This window comes from Abrus precatorius, unplaced genomic scaffold (assembly GCF_003935025.1).
Source record: "Abrus precatorius isolate BTA unplaced genomic scaffold, Abrus_2018 Scaffold10, whole genome shotgun sequence".
Taxonomy (NCBI): Eukaryota; Viridiplantae; Streptophyta; class Magnoliopsida; order Fabales; family Fabaceae; genus Abrus; species Abrus precatorius.
This window is the reverse complement of record NW_020874292.1, coordinates 9,836,517-9,858,787: the sequence shown is the minus strand read 5'-3', so window position 1 is coordinate 9,858,787 and position 22,271 is coordinate 9,836,517. Positions and strand designations below refer to the sequence as shown.

The 22,271-nt window shown below is 36.8% G+C and overlaps 1 protein-coding gene across 5 annotated transcripts; it reads right to left on the bottom strand.

Annotated features, from left to right (window-relative positions):
• Positions 1-851: 851 nt before the first annotated feature.
• LOC113871970 (proteasome subunit alpha type-6) lies at positions 852-21,990 on the bottom strand. Of its 5 annotated transcripts, XM_027509103.1 has the most exons (12): positions 21,839-21,990; positions 21,392-21,439; positions 20,832-20,939; positions 19,257-19,353; positions 13,461-13,555; positions 13,301-13,382; positions 13,044-13,140; positions 12,323-12,381; positions 12,087-12,169; positions 2,814-2,909; positions 1,482-1,541; positions 852-1,239 (listed from the first exon to the last, which is right to left on the bottom strand). In XM_027509103.1, the coding sequence occupies exons 4-12, from the start codon at positions 19,330-19,332 to the stop codon at positions 1,147-1,149; spliced, it is 741 nt and encodes a 246-aa protein (XP_027364904.1). In that variant the 5' UTR covers positions 19,333-19,353; positions 20,832-20,939; positions 21,392-21,439; positions 21,839-21,990; the 3' UTR covers positions 852-1,146. The 5 variants fall into 5 exon arrangements, with proteins under 5 accessions (XP_027364904.1, XP_027364898.1, XP_027364888.1 ...); XM_027509097.1 differs by lacking the exon at positions 21,392-21,439 and having other exon boundaries at positions 21,839-21,966; XM_027509078.1 differs by lacking the exon at positions 21,392-21,439 and having other exon boundaries at positions 1,019-1,239; positions 2,811-2,909; positions 21,839-21,956.
• Positions 21,991-22,271: the final 281 nt, after the last annotated feature.

The following is a 22,271-nucleotide window of genomic DNA, read 5'->3' as shown; positions in this document are numbered from 1 at the left end:
ACATCAAATAAGTGATGATTTATCATAATAAATTAAGACTTTTGTGGCCACGAACCACTTTTGCTTTATTGTTTTTGTTGTCAGTTCAAGATGTGCCAAGAGTTCAGTGGATTGCAGGCATGGTGGATGCCAAAAATAGTTGAGGAAAAATAGCTTTAAAAAAAATAATGGACATATTTCAATTTAACATGCCAAATATGTTACCGAAAAATGGAGTTTTTATCGTAGAAAAAATTATTTTTACAAATAATTAATGAGGATTTTAACATGTACAAAAGTTTTTTAAACTTATAAAAATGATTTGCAACTTTTTTAAACTCTTTGAACAGTTTCGCAGTCAAATGTATAACATATATTATGTAAAAAAAAAAACCCATTAAATAAACAAAATTAAATTATGTATCCGCATACGCTCAAATAAAAGCAGATATATTTTTACACCAAACTATGAATTTTTCATTTTCTTAAGAAAAATTATTCAATAAACGTTTAATTAAATTCTTTATTCGTATACACCCTTAAATAAAAGCATACGTATTTTTCACAGCAAACTAAGAATTTTTCAAATATTTAAAAAAAAAATTCAATTCACAATTTTAAACAGATTTTAACATTCCATACATATATGACCCTAAATTAACCTAACTAAATTCCTAAACCTAATTATTTACCGTGTCAAATATTTTTGCTTGTTCTTCATTAGTATTCTGCAGTTTGTTTAAATTTAATCGTATGTCAAACTCACCAAAAGGAAAGAGTTTGTTTTTCTTCTTTTTTTTATACATCGAAAGGAAAGTTTCTTTACATATCAATTTAAATTCTCATTTAATTTTATTTGGACATTTATATGCAATTATCGTAGAATAGTCATTTAGTTATAATAAAGAAAAAGATATCATCAGAACATGCTGCGCCGAAGCTCAAATCCCCAACAATTCTTGTTTAAGAGTCTACGGTGAGATTGGGCAGAACGTAAAATGTGGTCCCAACAAATAAATATGTAATAAGAAAGCAAGTAGATTCTTTAACGTTCTTGTGTAACTTGTACTCAAATATCATAAGGAGACCAGTTCCACGATCGCAGAAAAAAGTACATAATTTAATCTAGCATCAGAAAGTTTGAATAGTCACATCCTTATCAAGAACTCAGTCTCGCTCACTTATTGCAGTCAAATGCTCATCAATCTCCTCGGTGGATAAAACTCGGAATTCTGGATTCTCCTTGCCCACCACTCCAACCTAGAAAACGCCAAAAAAAAAAAACAATCATATGCAATCAATCAGTGAAGAAAAATTTGCTTGATGGTAATAAACCAAAAACAAAAAGAGGCTTGATTAAGCTTTCAATCCCTCAAAAATTTACAATTTTCTTATTTAGAGCATGTAATATTTTTATTTTCAATAAAAACGTATTATTTTTGGATATTTAAAACCAATCCTAAGGATTGGCATTAATAAAACCGTTAAAAATAAAGTTCTACCTCAATCTCAGTGGCCTTAAAATCCTCCTGAAGAACTGATTGCAAGGCAGAAATGGCAGTCTGAAAAAGAAGCAAGGTCATGAATTACATCATAGCATGATAGGATAACCGTGTAAGAAAATTGGCAAAAAAAAAAAAAAAAAACGCTTTTAATTTCTTGTGTCTTTAATTGCAATATAGCATTAGCATATTTTGAACTCTCACGAACGAAAGCCAATTACCACTACAAGATAACCCAGATAAGAAATTATCCCCCACAAGAATGAAAGAAAAAAGGGCAACAAACTGCTTAATGGATATTTGAAGGTTTAAGCTAAAGCAAAGGCTCATATGTAGTCTTCATGAAACCTAACGATTATGCATTAATGCCAATAACTAATGAAATAAGTTTCAGTTTCTAGGAGGACATAAAAGTTTTTTTTTTATTGCATTATCTGACTGACAGGGATATATCTTTGTTGCCTCCTTCAGCACTCAGAAATATAAAAGATAATCAGCCATTATATCTCCAGTGAGGAAATCCAAAACTGGGATCATTTAAGTCAAATTCCACTCAGATTTTTCAGGCTTTTCAGCTTTCGATCAAACACAGCCAATCTTCAGCATCCAAATACATTCAATATTTTGTCCAATAACTTTCATCAGCAACTAGGCTATCCCACTAGATGAACTCGGTTACATGGATTACACAGCGTTATTAAACTTGGTCAAAAGCCAAATTTTTCAGAAATATTATTAATCAATAGATCACTAATAAGGTTTAAATACATTTTTAGTCCCTATAATTTACATCACTTTTGATTTTGACCCCTATACTTTAAATGTCCCTATAGTCTTAAAAATTTTGGTTTTGGTCCCAATTACTAGCAATATGTCAAAACACACCTTGCAAGATACAATTGTTTGGAACAATCTAAGTATACTAGAGGGACCAAAACCTAAATAGAATAAAATTATAAGGACCAAAACCTAAATGAAATAAAACTATAAGGACCAAAAAAATAAATTTTTAAAGTAATGGGACCAAAACCAAAATTGAGGTAAATTAAAGGTACTAAAAATCTATTTAAACCAACTTATAATTATAAAATATAATAGCCTAGTAAATATTTATCGAGTAAGAAAAGTCGAGTGCTACCAGAAAATGAAAAGGGATCAACCGAATCCTGTGTTTATCTCAAGGAGGAAAATCCAAAATGTTGAAATATACTTTACAGTACACAAGTTCTCAGTGACAACATGGATAGTCTTCACTTTCCGTACCAACAACAGCCAGATAAAAGGACAGTCAATTTCTCAAGCTAGACAGGGGAAAAGAAAGAGTAGCACTACCTGAACTGTCTCCTCATAGGTAAATGAAGGATCATTCTTCATCTTCTTTTCCAAGAAATTAATTGCTTCTTGGTCCTTCAATCCAGCACTTGTGGCCTGCGTACATCATGATAATTCTACACTTTAATTTCTGTCTACAGGTGCATAAAATTAATTACAAACAGATTATGAATGCATGATGTAATGATAAAACACAATTCCTTACTGAGACATTTTTAAAGTTAAATTATCCATGACGCCTTAGAGTGAACATGAAAATATTAAAAAGTAGTCAGAAGAGCAAAGAAAACAGTTTTATAATTTAAAAAAAAAATTCAAAATCTCAAAGCACTGATCAGAGATGCATGACTTCTCATGTTTCTAGTTCTAGAAAGGGATATTGAACCCAAACAAAGCAGGGGAGAAAGGAAAAATTCAAGATACCTGGGGGCTCATAAACTTCAACAGATGATTACATACTTATAACAGCTGTACATGAAAATGATAAACATTACATAAATTTCAAAAACTTCTTATGATGAGTTCAAGGCATGGTAGTCAAAATCGAGAGCAAGATAGTCAAAATCGAGATTCTAAGTAAAATCGAAGTGGGGATGAAAAATCATAACTCGTAGGATCGTAACACGAATCGTAAGATCCTACAAAATTGTATAAATACATGTAAAATTGTATAAATATAAATACCAGAGGACAAATGAGAGAAGTGAGCCACCCCATCTCAAAACAGAGATACTAAGAACAGAAACAGAGAGGGAAAAGATAGATTAAGTATTGTATTCTGATAAAAGACTAGTTTATCCTTAAAGAAACTTAAGACAGAGCCACTTTAAGGGTAAAAAGGGAAAGTTAGATTATTTTTAAATGATGAGAAGTCTTTTTTTTACCCTTAAAAAACCCTAAAATCTGCTTCATTCAAGGGATAGAAAGGGAAACTTAATAACTTTTACTCCAGCCACACTGTATATTAGGCTACGTTGGCTGCAAATACAGCTGTGATGGCCACCACGGCAAAACGTTCCGCTATGACAAGTTGACGGCGCTGAGCAGAGTCGCTGGCACAGAGAAGGTCACCGGAGCAGACATAGTCATCAAAGCGAAAGCTATAGGGATCACAGAACAGAAGAATGCAGTCGCAAAGTCCTGGTCGCGTCCAAAAATGATGGAGAAAGAGGCAATTTGAAGGAGAAGGGGTAGAGAATGGAATGAATAGATTCGCTGTGCTGAGGAAGAAGAGAAGTGCGCCTCGCAGGTTGCAAAGAGGCAAGAGATTGGAGAGAAGATTGAAAAAGAAAAAAAAAACCCTAAAAATGGGGCAGAAGCAACTCGCCCAAGATCGTAGATTCCACAATTTCACGATGAAGATTGTGCGATCCCACCAAAACGAGTTCCAGCCCAAGATCGGGATCATTGAACCTGCAGCAGATAATAAAATCATACGATTTTACGTGTTAACTTGCAATTTTGACTACCATGATCGTGAGTTTACACATAAGATGACGATCTTACGATTCACCACATGTGGAGTGATCCCAATTCTGGACTGTGGCTCATTTTGGTGGGATTGCACGATCTTCCTCGTGAAATCATGCAATCCTGGGCATATTCATATTCAACCCGTTTTTTCAAAAAAAAAAAAAAACCAATTGAACCCATTTGATCCATCCAAAATTTTTACTAGACTTATATTATCCAAATGTGTAGGGTTTTTTTTCAGTTGTCACCTCTCAACACCTTGTGATTGTCTTTGTGTTATGTTCACAAGAAAAGAGGGAAGAAAATAAAATCTTTATTAATTCTTTATTGAATTGATGAATTTTCAATGTACAATCCTATACCCCAAAGCAATGCTTCTCAGATAATTTTCTCTGCCAAGTTTAGAAACTAACTTTCAAAATAGACCCCTAGCTAACTGTCCCTGCTACTATTTATAGCTGGAACTTGATACAAAAAAATAACTCCTAACTGCTAGCTGTCATTATTAACTGCTTTCTTTTTCCTAGAGAACCAGCCAAAGTTTGGCCTTGCTTGAGTTAGTATTTACAAAGATATTAGGGTTAGGACCTTGACTCCTATCATTCTCCCATTCTAGAAGAATAGACTTGCCCTCAAGTTTGAAGTGAGGGAATTGGCTCAGCAACACAAATTCATCTTCCCATGTGGTGTCCTCTAGAGGGCAGTGCTTCCATTTGATCAGCCATTGCTTGCAAGGAGTGCCACTGTTAATAACTTCTCTTTGGACTAGAGCAGCTTCAGCTTCAACTGTAGCTTTGAGTTCGACTTCAAATCCACTAGGTAGGTCAGGAAAGGTAGTGTAGTTACCAACAGCCCTTTTTAACTGAGAAACATGAAATACCCGATGCACTCTTGAGGTCTCAAGCAGCTGCAACTTATTAGCTACCTCACCAATCCTTTGCAAAATCTTGTAGGGCCCATAGAACCTAGCAGCAAGTTTAGGATTAATCCTTTTGGCCACTGTTTGTTGCCTGTGGGGACGCAGTTTTAAGAAAACGAACTCTCCAACTTCAAAGGATATTGTTCTTCTATTCTTGTCAGCAAAATGCTTCATCTGATACTCGGCCTTGTGCAAGTTAAACTTCAACTGAGATAGAGCTTCATCATGGTCTAGTAGATCACTGGCTACAGCTTGTACCTTGGTTTCTCCAGGAAGGAACCGGGTAAGTCTTGGAGGAGGTATGTCATAAACAATTTCAAATGGAGTAGCAGTTGTAGTAGTATGGAAGGATATGTTATACTAGAATTCAGCCCAATGCACTCATAGGGACCAGTTCCTTGGCTGCTCTGAAGCAAAGCACCTTAAGTATGTCTCAAGGCACCTATTTAGAACCTCTATCTGACCATCTGTTTCAGGATAATATGAGGAGCTCATTTTCAGCTTAGTCCCCTGCAATCTGGAGAGCTCTTTCCAAAAAGAGCTGATAAAGAGTGGATCCCTGTCACTCACAATTGAAGAGGGAATGCCATGCAGAAGAACTATTTCTTTAGCAAAAATCTCAGCTACTGTTCATGCTGTATAGGGATGTTTAAGCAGTATGAAATGCCCATATCTACTACTACCAAAACTGCCTCATAGCCTTTAGATTTTGGTAGTCCTGTAATGAAATCCAATGAAATGTCATCTCATACCATTCAAGGAATAGGTAGGGGTTGAAGTAAACCTCTTGGGGAAGTGGCTGCATACTTATGCCTTTGGCAGACATCACAACTTTTGATAAATTCAAGGACCCTCTTTTCATGCCCACTCTTAAGAGAAGCATGGAATTCCTCCAGTAATTGAGGAACGTAAGAGGAAGTAGATGGTATAACTATGCTCCCTTTATGCAATAAGATCCCATTCTGAATAGAATAACCTGCCCTTTTTTCGGAATTTTTCTGTAAATCAGTCTTCATCTTTTGAATAAAATCATCCTTCTTTATCTCCTTCTGAAGTCCCTCAACTTGCAGCCATAAAGGATAGGACAAGATACCATTTAGCTCAACATCCTCGTAGATTTGTGAGAGGGCATCTGCTGCCTTATTTTCAGTACCAACCTTGTAAACTTCTATGAATTGGTATCTAAGTAACTTGGATAACCAATTTTGCTGAGCAGAGGTGGTAATTTTCTGATGATGCAACACTTCCTTCAAACTCTTCTAATCAGAAAAAATGGTGAACTTTCTCCCAATCAAATAATGACGTCAATGCTGGATGGACAAGACCAGAGCTATCAGTTTCCTCTCATAAGCTGATTTAGACAATTGACCTGCAGAAAGAGCCTTGCTGTAAAATGCAATAGGTTGCTGCTATTGCATGAGAACGGCTCCTATACCACTCCCTGAGGCATCATATTCAATCTGGATTTCTTGTGAAAAATCAGGCAACCTCAACACAAGAGCAGAACTGACTACTTTCTTCAATTTCTGAAAGGCTTGTTCAGCCCTTAGATTCCACACAAAGGCCTCCTTCTTAGTTAACTCAGTGAGAAGTTTAGCTATCTTCCTATAGTTTAAAACAAATTTCCTATAGCACCCTGTCAACCCAAGGAACCCTCTCACCCCCTTCACATTCTTAGGGTTGGCCAGTTTAAGATGTTGCTGACCTTAGCAGGATCCATTGTCACCTCATTTTCAAAAATCACATGCCCAAGATACTCAATTTGACTTATACCAAAACTACATTTTTTCAAATTAGCAACAAACTGATGTTCCCTGAGGACTTCCGTAACCTTAGAAAGATGCAAAATATGTGCAAACCAGTCCCTACTGTAAACTAATATGTCATAAAAAAAAACCAGTACAAAGTGACGAAGGAAAGGTCTGAAAACTTGATTCATAGTAGATTGGAAGGTGGTTGGTGCATTCATTAGGCCAAAAGACATGACTAGATACTCATAATGACCTTCATGAGTTTTAAAGGCTGTTTTACCAATGTCTTTCTCCTTAACACGTATCTAATGATAACCTGAACGTAAGTCTAGTTTAGAGAAAAACCTCATTCCATGTAACTCATCAAGCAACTCATCCACCAATGGAATTGGGAACTTGTCTGGAACTGTGACTTTATTTAACTCCCTATAGTCCACACACATTCTCCATGAAGAATCTTTCTTCTTGACCAAAATAACTGGGCTAGAGTAAGGGTTGGTGCTATGCCTTATTACCCCAACATTCAGCATTTCTTTCACTTGCCTCCCTATCTCATCCTTGTGATGGTGGGGCATCTATATGGTCTGACACTTACTGGACCAGTACCTAGGTATAATACAATAAAGTGCTCAATGGCCCCCTTGGCAGGTAATCCCTTTTGCTCTTCAAATATAATTGCATGCTGCTGCAATAACCCCTGCAGCACATCTAATTGCTGAGGTTTCAACTCACTGTCATCAGCAGAAAATTCCAGAACTCCCTTTTTCCAATTTAGCCCTTCAACTTTGCAAAGTTGACCATCTAAAAGCTCATTGAAGGTAGGGACAACATTCCCTTTTCCACCACCAATGCCCTTCAGGTCCACTGGCCGACCATGCACTTGGAAAGTCATAGAGAGATCCTTCCAATCAATTATCATCTTCCCTAGTGTCTTTAACCAAGCAATTCCCAAGATCATGTCCAGGCCCCCTAGTTCAAGTACATGTGCATCAATCTGAACCTGAATAGCAACAAGGTTTAGATGAACTTTGGGACAAGTCCCCAAAGTTTGAACTCTATGACCATCTCCCAATTTCACTCTAATACCTTCTGTCTCCCACCTTTAGGCTCAAGGCTTGGACCATTCTTAGAGAAATAAAGTTGTGATTGGCCTCACTGTCAACTAGCAAGATTATTGGTACTTCTCCCAACCTGCCTTCTAATTTCATTGTATTAGTATCACTTTGGGAATTCCCAATCAATCCCAATAGATCCATTGAAGTGCGATCTAGTTGTTCCTCTTCAGATTCATCGGATTCCACTTCCAACCTTACAATCTCCTGTCTCACTAATTCCTTCATCCTCTCCTATAATCACCAACCTTAATTGCCTATCTTGTCAATCAGCACAAACATGAAGAGGGTGGTACTTGTCTCCACACCTAAAACATAATCCCTTATTTCTCCTTTCATAGATCTCCCTATTAGACAGGTGTCTAACTCCCCTATCTTCATAAGTAGAATGTGCAGACTTCTGATTGACAGAGGTGGAGGATCCCACCGAGGCTACTGGTCCCTTTTCTCCAGAGGATAAAGATTTACCACTTCCAAAGTTTACCTTACATTTTGTCTCAGTCTGTGCTTGGGTATTGTCATATTGTGAACGTGCCAGGTTTCCCCTGAATCCTCGAGAAAAAACTCCATTATTCCATAATCTGCTGCGCACATTTAAGATATCCATAGACCCAGCAATTTTTGCCTCCACGCACCTAGCCATATGGATGGCATCCAAACGATCCTTGGGTTGAAGCGTACGGACTCGCAATCTGATTTGCTCCTTTAGTCCTTTCATGAAAAATCCCACAAACTGATTCTCAGGCAGGCGCCCCACTTGGGATACAAGAAACTCAAAATCTTTGATGTATTCTTCCACAGACCCTTTATACTTCAAGTCAGCGAGTTCTTCAAAGGGATCATCCAAACACCCCCCTCTAAAACGCAATCACAGTACGTTCTTGAAGGATTCCCAATTGGGAATAGCCTCGGAATCAAGCCAAGTCTGGAACCAGTGGATCGTTCCACCCTCCATGCTCAATCTTGTGAGCATCTTATTGGAGTCTGACATTCCTTAAACCTCAAAATAGGTATCAGCCCTTGTGATCCATCCCCTTGGGTCAACCCCATTGAACGAAGGCAGTTCCACCTTTTTTGCCATCAAGCGAAACTCAGTCAACGTGTTTGCATCTACGTTATGCAATGCTTCCTGTTCGTCAGCGCAAGAATTGTTCTGACCCAAATTTCAACCCAACGAGTCGTCGTGTTTGGCAATATAGTCTCGTATCAAATCTTCAAGGCCTCCCATCCTCCCAATCATCGTCTCCATGAAAACATCTAATCTTTCCTCCAAGGAATTCATTTTTTCCTCAAAAACGTCACTGTGATGACCTTCGTTTGCACCACGCTTCATTATCTTGAAATTCTTGCTAATCCACACTTCTCTGTTTCTTCCCCAACCGAATCCGGTAGGTCAGATCAGTGTTATGTTCACAAGAAAAGAGGGAAGAAAATACAATCTTTATTAATTCTTTATTGAATTAATGAATTTTCAGTGTACAATCCTGTACCCCAGAGCAATGCTCCTCAGAATTTTCCTGCCAAGTTTAGAAACTAACTTTCAAAACAGACCCCTGACTAACTCTCCCAGCTACTATTTATAGCTGGGGCTTGAAACCAAAAAATAACTCCTAATTGCTAGCTGTCATTATTAACTGCTTTCTTTTTCCTAGAGTAAACCAGCCAAGGCTTGGCCTTTTCTGAGTTAGTATTTACAAAGATATTAGGGTTAGGACCCTAACTCCTATCACTTTGACTTTGTCCTCGGCACTGCACAAGTCCATTCTCTTTTTGTGCCATTTTCTCCTTCAAATTGCCTCTTTCTCCATCATTTTTTGACATGACCACAACTAGGTGGTTATTGAATAGTGGAGTTAGTTGTGTTGCTTCCTCAGCCTCTGTTTCAATAGAAGCATTCTTGTTTTGTTCCTTTTGTCTTCCTTCAAAATGTCTACAAGTGGGAGAGGTGTACCTACAAGCAGGAGAGGACAACTGGAAAGGAGAGTGGTTCCAAGTCCAACCATTGGTAGTGCTTCTACTATTTCAGTAAGCAACCCTATTGGTGCGGTTGTTACAAGTTCTATTGTGCAAAAAAATGCACCTTGAATTAAGAGTGATGAGGCGTTGCAGCATGGAATATCAATGGATGGAGATGCACAAAAATACAATGCAAATATTGTTGAAAAATCATAAGTGGTAGGGTTTATCGTTTGAAACATCATTTGGTTGAAACACAAAAAGATATGGGTGCTTGTACTTCTATTAGTGATCAAGTGAAGAAAGAAATGTGGCCAGTTTTGTCCTCATTACAGGAAAAATTAATCAAGAAATCAAACAGCAACCTCAAAGAGCTTGTAGAAGGTGATGATGATGAAAAAAGAAAAAGGATTGAAGCTGAGAGCAGTGGAATATTTTTAAGAAGAAAGGAGTAAGTAATCAAGTCACTCTCAATAACATATTCAAAGAATTTGAAAGAGGAAGCATGTCAAGATATTGCTTCTTTTTCCTACAACAACGTCATATCATCCAATGTGAGAAGGAGTGAGAAATTTCATAAGATGTTGGAATTTGTTGCAAAATATTGTGTTGAATTCAAGCAACCTTCCTATCATGAAATCAAAGTTTAAGAATTTAAAGCATCATGTGACAGGAGAACAAAGGAGGAATATAAGATGCACAATAATGACAGATGGCTGGACCAACAAAAAGAGAACTATATTGAATTTTTTGTTGAACCATTCTATGGGTACAGTTTTTTTTACTTCAATTGATGCATCTCATATATTTAAAACATTTGACAAACTGTTTAAGATAATGGATGACATTGAAGAGGAGGTTGGTGAAGATAATGTGGTCGAAATTGTTAAAGACAATGCAGCAAACAAGGCTGCAGGTGAACTGTTGATGGAAAAAAAGAAAAAATTGTATTAGACACAATGTGCTGCTCACTACATAGATTTGATATTGGAGGATTTGACAAAGTTACCCATACATCAACAGACAATCTCAAAGGGGAAAAAATTACTACTTACATTTACTCAAGGACTTCTCTAATTTCTTTATTACAATACTTTACAAAGGAAAGAGAGATCAATCATCACTTACTTTGCCACATCATACCTTACTTTGTGATGCCTTCAAGAGCATAAGGAAGCATTGGTTATAATATTCACATTTAATCAACAAAAGATTAGCCAGTTTGCTAAATCGACAGATGGAAAGTTTATTGAAGATGTGATTATGGATAAAAATTTCTAGAAAGGCACTGTTTGCTTAAAGGGTGTTTATCCTCTAATCAAAGTTATACGGTTGGTTGATTTGGATCAGATACTAGCTATGAGGTTTATTTATGAGGAAATGAACCGAGCTAAAGAGAAGATAGCAAAGGCCTCCAATGACAGTTAAAAAAAAAAAAGTAAATAGATTATGAAGTTAAATTGAATTTATAATTTTGCTTATCTTTGTTTGAAAATTAATTTAATTTTTTTATCGATTAGTTATCTCCATCTATGGAATGTCATTGATAAAAGATGGGACAACCAACTCCATAGGTCATTGCATGTTGCAGCCTAATGCGTATAGGATCTCAATTTTGACTACCTTGACTTCAAGGCTGCTATCAATTTCAAAAATGATAAAAAGTTAGATCCAACTATCTCCATCATCCCCAATCCCCACCAAAATTCAACCCCTTATAGCAATTTCCCCCTTTTAACAAGGGATAAACATTATTTCTCCCATCAATCAATAATATTATAATAATTTATCTCAGTTAGCTCAAAGCATACAATCTTACTCTAGTAATTAAAAAAAACAAAATAAACCACTTACACAAAGTAAAAGCAGACAATCTTGCTTTGGTCATCCCCAACCTCCTCTATTATTTTATGATGACAGATAATACCTTTCATTGCATAACATATTAAATTTTTACAGAATTGAATTTATCACATGCCTTCATCTTCTAATATTAAATATCAGACACTAGTCACTGCAGAAATATAAATTCAACCAAGGTCAGAGAGCATCTTCTGTGTACCTTGTGACCAAAGTAATGACCAGCCGGATCACATTTGTAAAGCTGAGGCCCATATTCATCATCAATACCCAAAACCATAGCAACTTAACAGCGCCATAGATTTGAAATCATAGAAAGAGGAAAAACCATCAATAATTAAAAAAAAAAAAAGCAATTGAAATAGGAAATATTGTTTTATCATATAAAACTAATTACGTGATCTTTTAAGCAGTGAAAAGGCTAAATAAGAAACATACCAACTCCAAGTGGTCGCATATAAGCATGTTGAGTATAGACTTGTGATTTGTCTGCAATCCTGTCAGTGTAAAAGATAACAGAAGTCAGACACAAGATGTTATTGACAAATTGTAAAAGCCTAAATTATTTTAAGCCAAATGTAGCCTTTGATAAAAGTCAAAATTACAGTCAGATTCAACAATGAATTATTATAATGAGGTTATTGCAAACAAAGATAATGTGTCATGGAAGTGGCCTAGGAGCACATTCACGGTGCTCAATTGTAGGCAATATGTCCTACTTTGCCACCGGGATTTGGTGGCTTTATTTTCCTTTTGAGGAGGGGGACCTGTCTCAAAAACATTACACAATAAGCATTAAGAAAACTAATACAGCAATGAACTAAGCTCTCTACTCTTGTACATCAAACAAAACATGCCAGAAGTTATTTTCTCACGGAACCCATATTAATTACTAGCTACTTCAAAACAAAAACATATAACATCGACAAAAATAACATCACAATTTAGAATGTTTGAGCTAGTAAAGTTGTAATGACTGTCCAACAATGCTTTCAAAGATTGTAGAACTGAATTCTAACAAACAGAACACATTACCCAGAGATAAGATATTGCATCCACACCCAATAATGAAATTGAAACCAAAAAACAAATGAAACAGTAATAAGCAGCTAGTAATAATTGCAGAGGTAACATAGCTTTTAAAAACTGAATCACTTACCATTTAGCCAATACATCCACAGGCATCTCATATCCATACGTAAAGCGAAACTCTGCAGCTTCATTTCTTGCTTGTTGAACCAGTGTCCTAGCATCAGCTGGAAAGAGGTATTCCAATGGGATAAAGCAAGTTGAATTTATAGTGTCAAGATAGTTTAGTTATAAAACAGCAGTATATCTTGACTAAAAAGGTATAAAATTAAATTTCACAAACATCTACAACAAAGAAATCATGAAGAGATGCAACAAAAAACATACCCGTCATGCCAGTCGCCAATAAACCAAGATACTTTGTGATGGGAAAGAGATGTGTAACACTTGTCTGATCCAGAAGCTTATCCTGCATTAAACATCCCAACTTAAACAGCCAGCACAAAGTACAAGAAAAAAAATCAAAGAACCAACTTTCAGTACTCACCGGAACCTTTTTCTGAGTAACAACACAAATAGAATCCTTTCCTCGAACACCAATGGAGGTGATCCCAGCAGCCTTAACAGCCTTGAAAGCATACTCTGTGTGCATTAAAAAAATCCACAACTTAATACACTACAACCTAAAACACTAGTGAACTCATTTCCAAACAAGTGAAACAACTCCAAGGAAATTTAGGGTACAATGATCAAGGCATATCACTTTTTATTTGGAGGGGAGGAGTGGGCCAAGGATAAGGCAGGGTTTGGTAGACAGGTTAAAAAAGTGGTTCATTTACATGTAGAACAAAGAGTCTTTCTGTTAGAGATCGTCCCTTGAAGGTGTATAAGAGAAGGAAGGGATCAGTTGTAGGGGAGCAAAACCCAAGAGCCCAAGAGACAGTTGGATAGTTTTCAACTAAAAACCGTTACAACTTAGGACATTATAAATAGAAGAAATAAAGATAATCAAGGGATCTTGTTTTTTTGTAAAAAGTAACCTTGGGAGTAGACTGAGAACTACTCGAATAATTCTCAGAACATTAGTGCATGTATTCTGTTGTTCCAGAAATTCAATAATATTGCATTCTTTCTGTACCTAGTTCTGTCAATTGGTATCCAGAGCAACATCCAAGTGCCGTGGGAATTGAATAATGGCAAATACAAGAATGGATAGTAGGATCGACGCCTTGGAGAAAACAATAATATCGCAAAGAGAAGGGGATTTGCAAATGCAAGCTCAGAAATTTGAGACATTGGAGAAACGTTTAGAAGCACAAGATTTGCGATTTCAAAGATTGGAAAAAATGTTGAATACGCTATTGCAGCGTTCAGAACCTAGACAAGAAGAGGAAGGAATGTCGCGCTGTTCAAGATCGGAAGGTGAGCAAGGGAATAGCGTTGGCAGGACAAGTGCAAATTGGCGCACAATTGACGTTCCTCTATTTGTGGGTGAGGACGTGTACGGGTGGATCCAAAAAATAGAAAGGTATTTTCGAATTCGAGAAGTGGGTGCAGTAGATCGCATGAATATGGTGGTTTTGGCATTAGAAAATGACGCTCTTAGTTGGTTCCATTGGTGGGAAGGGTGTAACCCTAACCCCGGATGGGATCAATTTCGTAACTCAGTAATGGAGCGATTTCAACCTACCACAGCTCCGAATCCGTTCGCAGCCTTATTGCGACTGAAACAAGAGGGATCAATTGCAGAATTTGTAAGTCAATTTGAGAGATATGCGGGAGCAATGACAGGTATGGATGAAAATTATTTGATGGAAGTTTTCTTGAATGGCATGCGTGGGGATGTCAGTGCAGAGGTGAAGTTATATGAGCCGCAATCGTTATCAGCAATCATCAAGAAAGCCATGTTGGTGGAAGAGAAGAACTCAGCATTGGGAAGAACAGGGTTTTTAAGTGGGAGTAAGACTGCAAATTCCTATCGAAGCTTGGGATCAGGAGGGTCATTTGCAATAGCTCAAGGGTCCAGGATTCAAGGCAGAGGCAATGAAGGGGCTGTGAGCAATAGTGGTAGTAATTAAGGGGGAGAAGGACGAGTTAGAACAAGGGGATTCAAACGATTAACTGATGCTGAAATGCAAGAAAAGTTGAAGAAAGGGGAATGTTTCAAATGTGATGAAAAATTCGGGCCTAATCACATTTGTAAAAATAAACAATTTCAAATGATGATATTGGAGGAGGATCGAGGACCCTAAGAAGATGCTCCCAATGAGGGTAACACCCTGGTTGATGAGCAAGATATTCAACTGTCCCTGCATAGCATAGTGGGGTTAACAACTAAGAGATCTCTAAAGATACGGGCACAGTAAAAGAAAAACAGGTGGTAATTCTGATAGATTGTGGAGCTTTCCACAATTTTGTATCTACCCAATTAGTGCAGGAATTGAATTTAGTAGTCACTGAAACTTCTTCTTATTTCGTGGAAGTTGGAGATGGCCACAGAATTAAATGTCAAGGAGTATGTGAAGGATTGTTGCTCAAATTGGCGGATATGGAGATCAAACAAAAATTCTATGTGTTTGGTTTAGGAGGAGCGGATTTGGTGCTGGGGTTAGATTGGTTGGCCGGTTTGGGAGACATTAAAGCTAACTTTGAAGAACTTTCTACAGGTTTAAGGTAGACGGTGAGGAAAAAATTTTGAAGGGAGATCCAACTTTATGCCGATCATCAGCATCTTCCAAGACTATGTTTCGATTATTGCAGCAAGAAGAAGAAGGGTTTTTGGTGGATTGCTTTTCACTGGAACAAACAGTTCAGGATAGCAATGAGATTCCTATAGAAATGTTTACAACTTTTACATCAATTTCCAACTATTTTTGAAACTCCAGTAGGTTTACCACCATTTAGAAGACAAGATCATGCTATTCATTTAAAGGAAGGATCTGTGATTCCGAATATCAGACCTTATAAATATCCTCATTACCAAAAAACGGAGATTGAAAAGTTGGTAAATGAAATGTTGACAGCAGGGGTTATAAGGCCTAGTATTAGTCCTTATTCTAGTCCCATCATATTGGTACGGAAGAAGAATGGCAGTTGTAGATTTTGTGTGGATTATCGGGCCCTCAACAAGATAACTACTCCCAACAAATTTCCGATTCCTATTATTGAGGAATTATTAGATGAACTGGGTGGTGCTACTATTTTCACTAAGTTGGACTTAAAGTCGGGATATCATCAAATTCAAATGCGGGAAGAAGATATTGAAAAATCAGCTTTTAGGACTCATGAAGGCCATTATGAATTCCTTGTGATGCCATTCGGATTAACTAATGCTCCTTCCACATTTCAAGCCTTGATGAATGAGGTACTGAAGCCTTTTTAACACAGATTTGTATTGGTATTTTTTGATGATATTCTCATCTACAGCCCAAGTTTGGAATGCCATATCGATCACACTAGGCAAGTGTTACGCATACTACAGGAGCATTCTTTGAAGGTTAATAAGGAGAAGTGTTCTTTTGGCCAAACCAGCCTAGAGTATCTAGGACATGTGATTTCTGGACAGGGAGTGGCAGCAGATCCTAAGAAAATTGCCGCTATGCAGGAATGGCCAGTTCCTAAAGATGTGAAGGAGTTACGTGGATTTTTGGGGCTTACGGGTTATTATAGATGGTTTGTGCAGGGATATGGTAGACGTATTAAATCCCTAACCCAGCTGCTTCAAAAGGGTGGTTTTTCTTGGAATGCAGAAGCTCAAACTGCCTTTGACGACCTGAAACAAGCTCTTACTTCTTTACCTATATTGGCTGTTCCAGATTTTACTAAAACTTTTGTGGTGGAGACTGATGCCTCTAGCCGTGGTTTAGGAGCTGTCTTACTTCAAGAGGGTCGTCCTCTTGCTTATTGGAGCAAGGCTTTATCTGCACGAAGCAAACAAAAGTCAGTATATGAAAGAGAGTTAATGGCAGTAGTACAGGCTGTGCAACGATGGAGACATTATTTGTTAGGAAGCCATTTCGTCATCCAATCGGATCAGCGGAGTTTAAAGTTTTTTGACAAAGCAGCGACTTATGAGTGAAGAGCAATTTAAATGGGTTTCTAAGCTCATTGGTTATGATTTCGAAATCCAGTATAGGCCTGGCAAGGAAAATGCAGCAGCGGACGCCCTGTCCCGACAAACATATTTTGCTGCTGTGACTGTCTTACAATTTCAGGAGTTGGAGGATTGGGACGCAGAGATATTACAAGATGCAAAACTACAACAGCTTCGGCATGATTTGATAGTTGATCCTAATTCGCACAAGGGGTATGAACTAAGAGGAGGAAGACTTTATTTTCAGGGCAGATTGGTGGTTACCAAAAGGGTCAACAGAGATTCCACAACTTCTAGCTGACTTTCATGCGTCGGCAGTAAGTGGTCATTCGGGCTATTTTCGTACCTACAAAAGGTTGGCGACAGTGGTTTATTGGGAAGGGATGCGCAAGGATATAAAGGATTTTGTGACAGCTTGTGATGTTTGTCAAAGGAATAAGTATGAGGCCTTATCTCCAGCAGGTTTACTTCAACCGTTACCTGTCCCTACACAGGTTTGTTCTGATATTTCAATGGATTTTATCAGCGGGTTACCAAAATCAAAAGGGAAAGACACTATCTTTGTGGTGGTTGATAGGCTTACTAAATTTTCTCATTTTTTTCCCCTTGGTCACCCTTATACAGCTCAGTATGTCGTTGTTGTCTTTATGACAGGAGTGGTGAAGCTGCATGACTTTCCTAGCTCTGTTGCGTCAGATAGGGACCAATTGTTCATGAGTCAGTTTTGGAAAGAGTTGTTTAAGAGTGTTGGAACTCAGCTCCGATTTAGCACAGCGTACCATCCGCAATCGGATGGTCAAACGGAAGTGATGAATAGGTGTATTGAAACTTACCTGAGATGTATGACAGGCCATAAACCAAAACAATGGCCAGATTTTCTCAGTTGGGCAGAATACTGGTTTAACACAAATTACAATGCTTCCACTAGAATGACACCTTTTAAAGCTTTATATGGCCAAGATCCTCCTATCTTGTGGAAGGGTACCACTATTCCTTCGAGAGTGGAAGAGGTTAATCAAATGACTCAAGACAGAGATGAATTATTGAGTGAGTTACGAGCTAATTTGTTGAAAGCCCAAGATTATACGCGTTCTCAAGCCAATAAGCACAGACGGTTCCTTGAATTTCAGATTGGTGATTTTGTTTATCTGAAAATTCAACCATATAAGATGAAATCTTTGGCTACCAAGGTGAATCAGAAATTGAGCCCTCGTTATTATGGCCCTTTTAAGGTTTTGGATCGAATTGGTGCTGTGGCGTATAGATTGGAATTACCAGATGGGAGTAAGGTTCATCCTATGTTTCACATTTCTCTCCTTAAAAAAGCGGTCACACCTCCAGCACAAGCCCATCCTCTTCCTACTATGCTTCAAGCGGATTATGAATTGATAACTCAACCTGAAGATGTTCTAGATGTTCGTTGCCTGAAGTCAGACTTGTGGCAAGTTTTAATCACATGGCAGGGGCTTCCTGAATTTGAAAATAGCTGGGAAAGTTGGCAAAGCATTAAGGAGAATTTTTCTGTTACCCACCTTGAGGACAAGGTGCAAGTCCTAGGGGGGAGTATTGTTAGAGATCATCCCTTGAAGGTGTATAGGAGAAGGAAGGGATCAGTTGTAGGGGAGCAGAACCCAAGAGCCCAAGAGACAGTTGGATAGTTTTCAACTAAAAACCGTTACAACTTAGGACATTATAAATAGAAGAAATAAAGATAATCAGGGGATCTTGTTTTTTTGTAAAAAGTAACCTTGGGAGTAGACTGAGAACTACTCGAATAATGCTCAGAACATTAGTGCATGTATTCTGTTGTTCCAGAAATTCAATAATATTGCATTCTTTTTGTACCTAGTTCTATCACTTTCCCATTCCATTTAGTTTGCATGCTAAATGCTACACTACTTAAGTGACATAATTTAGATTCATGTTAACGTGTCCTGAACTTTTCTGATTTCCACCTTCCTAATGCCCAATCCAACAAGGAAAAAAAAAAAAAAACTCGACCAAATTAGATTACGAACAATACCACTAGCCCAGTTGGGTTATCAAATTTCCATAGCAACAATATCTTGAATATTTATATTTTTTTTGTAAGAACAAAAACTAACAATACTTAGTTTTTTTGTCATACTAAAATGTTAATCAAGCTGGGTCGGTCCAGAATGTAAAAGATCTAGACCGTATTTGACTGATTAAATAAAATGTCACCATTGTGAGAGGGTTACACTAAAAGTGGAAATCTGAGTTACATACCCACTTGAAAGAGACGCCCCTCTGGGGAGAAAATAGTGATGTGACGATCGTATCCACCTCCACTTCCTCGACTCATCTTTTCTCAATGGCTGATGGACTAAAGCAAGCATGCAGATTTAGAACAACATAGCTTGCAGATTAAGCAGAGACACAGAAAGCACAGCAGTACAGCAATTATCACAAGCAAATCAAGTCAGAAGAATAATATATGCAAGAGTAAAATACAGATAACAGATTACATGTTAGTTATTATACACTGAGCAAACAAAAACTAAACAATGAATAGCAAATTACAAGACTTGAAGATAATTAGAATAAGTACAAAATCAAGCTAAATGAATTAGATATGCATGTCAAAAATTGCAGATTTAAAACAATAAAGCCTGCAGATTAAGCACTGGGACACAAAGTATAGTAGTACAGGCTGTACAGCAATTAGCACAAGCAAACCAGTAAGAAGAATTACATATGCAAGAGTAAAAACAAAGAACAGATCTACATATTAGTTATCATATACTGAGCAAGCAGAAACTAAACAATGAATACCAAATTACAAGATTTGGAAATAATTACAACAAGTAACAAGTCAAGGGATTGGTTAATGTTTTAGCCCTCACCAATGCTGAACTTGCAGGCCCATAGCAAATGGTGTTTTTAAGTGGCTGAAAGATAATCTTTAATTCCATGGGTTAATATTAGGACACCTCTAGAGTCTCCAGGAAGCAGTTTATATCTAATTGAGGCTAGAGCTTTGTCTTCAAATGTTTCTGCTGAATTGCTAGCATTAAACAGAAAAATCAAACAAGTAATACATATTCTTTCATTTGGTTTACTGGTAAATTTAGGCACAGGACTATTTATGCAGAATGGCTTCTTCAAGAATCTTCAAAATTTACTCCATGTGCTCGAGAAAGCTTCAATACTTACCTAATAGGAAGTTTAAGCTCTATTAGGTGAATTATCAAAATTGTTATTAAGTGAATCCTAATATTTAATTTAGGCAAAATTTAGAGTCATAAATCCTTTTCTGGAAAAGCCAATTTTATACAAATTCTTCTATTATTGGCGTAGCAGTTATCTTTTATTGTAGTACTGGGCTTTGTTTTCTAATGGAAGCACACAATGTACTCTGAAGTCTGAACAAGTTCTATGTTTATTTAGATCATTTATTAATTTGGAGGCTTTGGGGAAGCTAGAAGATATGTTCATGTTTGATACTATTGTTTGCTTGATCATGAAATATTGTTGTATCTGACAGCTGCAATAACATCTCCAAGTAGCACCACTATTGAACCCATGAAATTATGTAGAAATTATCCAAGCTGTATGATACTAGCACCAAATCCTTTATATTACAATTTTTTATTACCTCCCCTTTTCAATAGGATTCAAACACAAGTTCCAGAGTACTCAAAATCCAAGTGAAAATTTCTTTCTGCAGGCTAAATAAAACTGAGTTTCTGTGGGAGATGGAAAGCAGCAAATTGAACGGAGAAAATATAAAGCAGATTCAGACCATATGAACAGAGTAGTATTAACCAAATAAAATAGAGAAGATTATAATAGTTATGTTACCTCGTGCAATGAAGATTATCTTTGAAAATGAACCCAAACTCACGACTGGAGTATACTTAAATTTAATATGCTATGCTTGACCTCTCCGCAAAGAAAATGACAACAGATCTGAGTAAGGAAAAAGAATTAGAGCCATTCACATTACTATACATCTCCATCTCCAAATGCAGAGAAAAAGAGAGAATCAGAGAAAGAACAACGAACAAATAAGCAAAACAGAGAGATGACAGATTGAGGATTAGGGTTCACGAATGCTGAGAGCAGCAGTAATACAGAGGCAGAGATTTGGTAATTAGGTTTCACAATTCGGATGTTAGTCAACAGTCATGCAGATTAGAGAAAGGAGGATTCAAATGATAGTCATTTGGATTTAAACCGGATTCTTGGGTCATCCATCCATTTGAAAACAAAACAAGAAATACAAACTGGTTAACAAGATGAATTGCCAGTGCAGTAATCCGGCTTTAAAATCCAGTTTTCAATTTGGGTTTGGATAGGATAGAATTGAGCTCAGCAATCCGGTTAAAATGAACAACAATGGGACTAATAACCATACTTACAGAAACAAACAACCAAAGAGACTTCAAAGGTGAGAAATGAGACCACAACTGTAAAAAAAAATATAATATTTAGAAAATAAAAGCACAAAACCTATAAGAGTGAAAATGGAGGAGAAAATACAAACCTAGCCATCTAATGTACAATATAAGTGGATAATTACACAAGCTTCTGCATATGGCAGCAACAAGTAAAACTTAAAAATTAGATCTCAATATTTTAAGAAATGGAAAATCTATAAAAGAGACAAATTAATATAAAATACTAATACGAGTAACACACAGCAATACTTTGACATATTTTCCAATCCCAGTATATGACCAGAAGACTGAGGCAAGAGAAAGATGTAATTATACCATAAAAAAAACTACCAAAAGACAACGATTTCAGCATCAAAGCCTATCATTGGATTCAATAGTAAAAGCAAGAAAAGGAGAGGGGATGAGAACCTTCGGATCTTGTTGCTCTAGCCGAACAGGTATATGCTCCAAGTGAAAGCGACGAAGGTAGGGAGAGTCTCAGAGACAGAGTTCAACGCAGAACAAAGGGTTATGGGGGAAACGGGGTTTATTAACTTACAATTTCAAAAGAAAAACAGATTGCAAATTTTTATATTTACAATCTAATATGAAAAAATTTCTACCTACGAAGACTTCGAGTGACAAGTTCTCAAAACTTAATTTGCTTAAATTTTTGTAACAAAAAAATTAATATAAAACTATTAAACAAAAAAGATACTTAATCTAATATAAGAAAAATGGACTAAAAAATTCTAATATAAAATTATAAACGATTTTAAGCTTGTAAAAGTAATTTTTTATTAAAAAATTGTATTATTAAAATATATAAATAAAATAAAACAATTTTATGTTTAGTTGTAAA